We start from the raw sequence: 3,381 nt of genomic DNA on the forward strand, positions 1-3,381 counted from the left end.
AATAATAATAATAATAGTAAAATAGCAGTTTATTTGACTCTAACCTCTGAACCTGCGGGCCTAAAATTCTTTAAAACACCTTAAAAAGCAAACACAAATTAAATTACGTTGTGCTCTTTTTAAAGCTATTAATGTGACTTTATAACAGCAGTCATATTTTTTGTAACTGCAACTAATATTTAGTTGTTAAAACACACTAAAACCATAAGATCTTAAAATTAGAGAACCCATAAAGCAACCCAGTTGGTCAGAAAAAGTGTCAATCAAAACAGGAGAACCTATTCGATTATTTCCACTCCCTCTTTTGTAAATTAGAAAAGTAGACGTCAACGCAGAGCCAGGTCAGCCGAAATTATTTTTAGAGTTGAAATTGGACGAGTACATTGGTACAAACTTTATAAACATAAATTTTATTTTGGGGGTTGGTTTTTAAATTTAAAAACTTCCAGTTGGTATTTGTTTCTTTTTCCTGTTTTAACAATCCCGCACCACATTGTGAGCAAAAAGCTAAAACTATTTACTAAACCTGCAATTTGTATATAAAGTGAGGTATATAGAACGCAAGGGTAACGTTAACAGGAAACACTGTATGAATTATTAAAATAAATTAATATACGCAGGAATATCTACAAATAAAATAAAGTTGCAGTGAGCTTGGACTCGCTAAGCTTCCTGGACTTGGACAGATTTCTGAATTCCCCCCGTCGGCTGTAAACGTTACCGCGGGTTAGGAGACAAAAAAAATCCTGTCGCTCAGATTTTCTTCAGCTTTAAGCAGCGCTGACAGCTGCTCTGTCTCTGGCACTTCCAGGATCACTTCTCCAAACTCTAAACTCTTTCTCTGCAGACGGACCAACCTGAGATATTGATTTTCTCTTCATCCTGCAGAGTTACTGACTCGGTTTTATTGTTCATCCGTGAGCCTTCAGAGGAAATATTTCGTGTTCTTTTTAGTGTTTAATGAAAAAAAATGCATCTATATTGTACTTTTAACCATTTAATAAACCAAATGAACAAAAAGTTGCAAGTTTCTCACCAGAACCAGCCTTAAAATCCATTATGGCTGCCTGGTGCGTTAAAAACCACTATAATAATAATTATAATAATAAGTTTATATCTTATTAAATCAAACATCCTGTCTGTTTTCTATCATTTTTCTATTCCAACAAGATTTCTTTTTTCTTTCCAAACTGAATGCATCTTTGAATACCCCCTTTCTGTATTTTTTTGCAAAATAAACCAGCGTTTTTAATACAGTGTTCTATTTATAACATCTGCATTCTGTTTCCATCTCATGGTAAACAACCAGCAGAGGCATGTTTCTGACAGCTTCTATCATTGAAATGGTAACCCCTAATACCAGCCACCTTTAAAATGTGTTCTGTATTATATTTGTTTGTGTGTTTAAAGCCCTGCTGTGAGCCTGAAGAGGTCATTAAAGCTCATCTCCGGAGCTGCTCGTATCATCTGTGACATTTTCATTATGTTGAACCCAGAACGAAAACGCAGGGATGGGTTTATGTTTTTGTCTTGTGTCAATGAGTCCCTACCTGTCGTAGTCGCCGTTGCAAAGAGCTCGCACGGGGATTTTAAAGGCTTGCCACACGGGGTTCAGCGTGTTCTTCACCACCTCCGTCTTGTGGCAGATGGTAAACCTGGAGAGGAAAAGGTGAAAAGTGACTAAAGAGGACCAGAGACAGAAAACCTAAAATGAAGTTAAGGGTTTAAGTTTGGGACCAATCCAGTCTTTTCCCAAATCTGACCCAGGTTTCCATATCTGATGTTTTACAAAGCGGCCACAGCTCGAACGCTCATGTCGCTCTTCCACTGACATTTCTCATTTCCCGCCTCTTTTACGGGCTCAGTTTCTCAAAAGAAGGCGAGCATTCGAACGCTCTCGTGGCCCTGAAGTCACTTGTTTTAGATGTTTACTAGGGGTGTAAGAAAATATCAATACACTGAAATATCGCGATATTTCATTTCCCGATACTGTATCGATATTCTAAAGCCCTGTATCGATTTTTTATTAAGTTTTAAAATGTCTACTTTCCTGCCAGCCGTTCATTTTTATGTTGTAGTTCAGCCTCTGACCACTAGTTSGCAGCAGTGAGCCAGCCATTTGGCTCCTCTACCTTTTGAGGTAGAGGCTATTGTTACGTGTTGGGTGACCATGTTGTAAATTAATATTAAAAACTAAAAGCTGCAAAAAATATATTTTAAAACTACGGTATTTATTGTCAAATTTAGTCTAATAATTGAAAACATGGATGAAATAAGAAATATGAAACAAATAAAATAAGATACATACAAAGCAGAACATAGCTAAATGTATCAAAAGTATGTCTATGTAATATTAGAATTTTCTGAGACAATGAATTTTGGTTTTTCATTTTTTTTCCTAGTAAGAGGTTTTTATTTAATAGAATTTTTGGACAAAAAAAATCGCAATATATCGTCTTGCTTACAGTATCGCAATATATCAGGATATATCGTATCGTGACCCCTCTGTCATGATATGAATCGTATCGTCAAATTCTTGACAATACACAGCCCTAATGTTTACTTGCATCATCGGGCAGTGATCTTAGTTTCAAAGAAGCATAAAAAACTCCAGCATTTATCTTTGACAGCTGCTTACGTTTTCCTCGTTTATTTCCCRTTTAGCAGCAGACGGACTCAAAAGAGTGATTATTTTCCTCCCATATGTAACTAAAGTGCCTCCTGGAGAAATACCAGCGAACCCCGCAGGTGACTTGACCTTCAATAAGGATAACCGCCCATATTTTCTGTGTAATTTAATCCTCACAGGAGGCGCGCAGGATGACATGTTTATTTTCAGATTCTCTAACCATAAACGCCGACTGAACTTTCAGAAATTTCCCACACAGCTGAACCGTAACTTCATCACAAACAACTTGAAGCCTCCAGTCTGATAAGACAGAGGTTCCCAACCAGGGGGGGTCCATTACCTTGTCTGCTCAATTTATTGTTTTTTATACAAATATCATCAAAACAAGTCCATTTGAATAATTAAAACTATATAACTCAGTTCATCTTTATTTCCTTTTCCACATAAAAGTTCTTAACTATTCACTTGATTATTTTATTTTGATTGTATCTTTGCTATTTGACAAAAATGTATTTATTTATGTATTACTATTTAATATTATAGTAAAAAAAACTGYGTTTTCCTGTGGTTTTCTATGTCTGTCCAAATGTTTCATTTCGGAATAAAGAGGTCAAAATTTATTTTAATCCCCGATTAATTGAAAAAATAAATGACCAATTTATTGGAAAAATAAACAACCAATGAAAAGGAAAAAAATAATCTACCAATTTACTGAAATCATAATCGACCTATTATTCAAAAAACTAATTGAC

The 3,381-nt window shown here is 35.4% G+C and overlaps 1 protein-coding gene across 1 annotated transcript in view; it reads right to left on the minus strand.

Moving 5' to 3' along the window:
- Window positions 1-3,381, minus strand: part of LOC106524856 (copine-8) — an 84,836-nt gene that overhangs the window by 33,368 nt on the left and 48,087 nt on the right. The window contains exon 9 of the mRNA XM_014018850.1: window positions 1,551-1,655. Coding sequence (XP_013874304.1) covers window positions 1,551-1,655 — 105 coding nt within the window. The remainder of the gene's footprint in view (window positions 1-1,550; window positions 1,656-3,381) is intronic.

The sequence above is a fragment of the Austrofundulus limnaeus genome, unplaced genomic scaffold (assembly GCF_001266775.1).
Source record: "Austrofundulus limnaeus strain Quisiro unplaced genomic scaffold, Austrofundulus_limnaeus-1.0 Scaffold204, whole genome shotgun sequence".
NCBI classification, from domain to species: domain Eukaryota; kingdom Metazoa; phylum Chordata; class Actinopteri; order Cyprinodontiformes; family Rivulidae; genus Austrofundulus; species Austrofundulus limnaeus.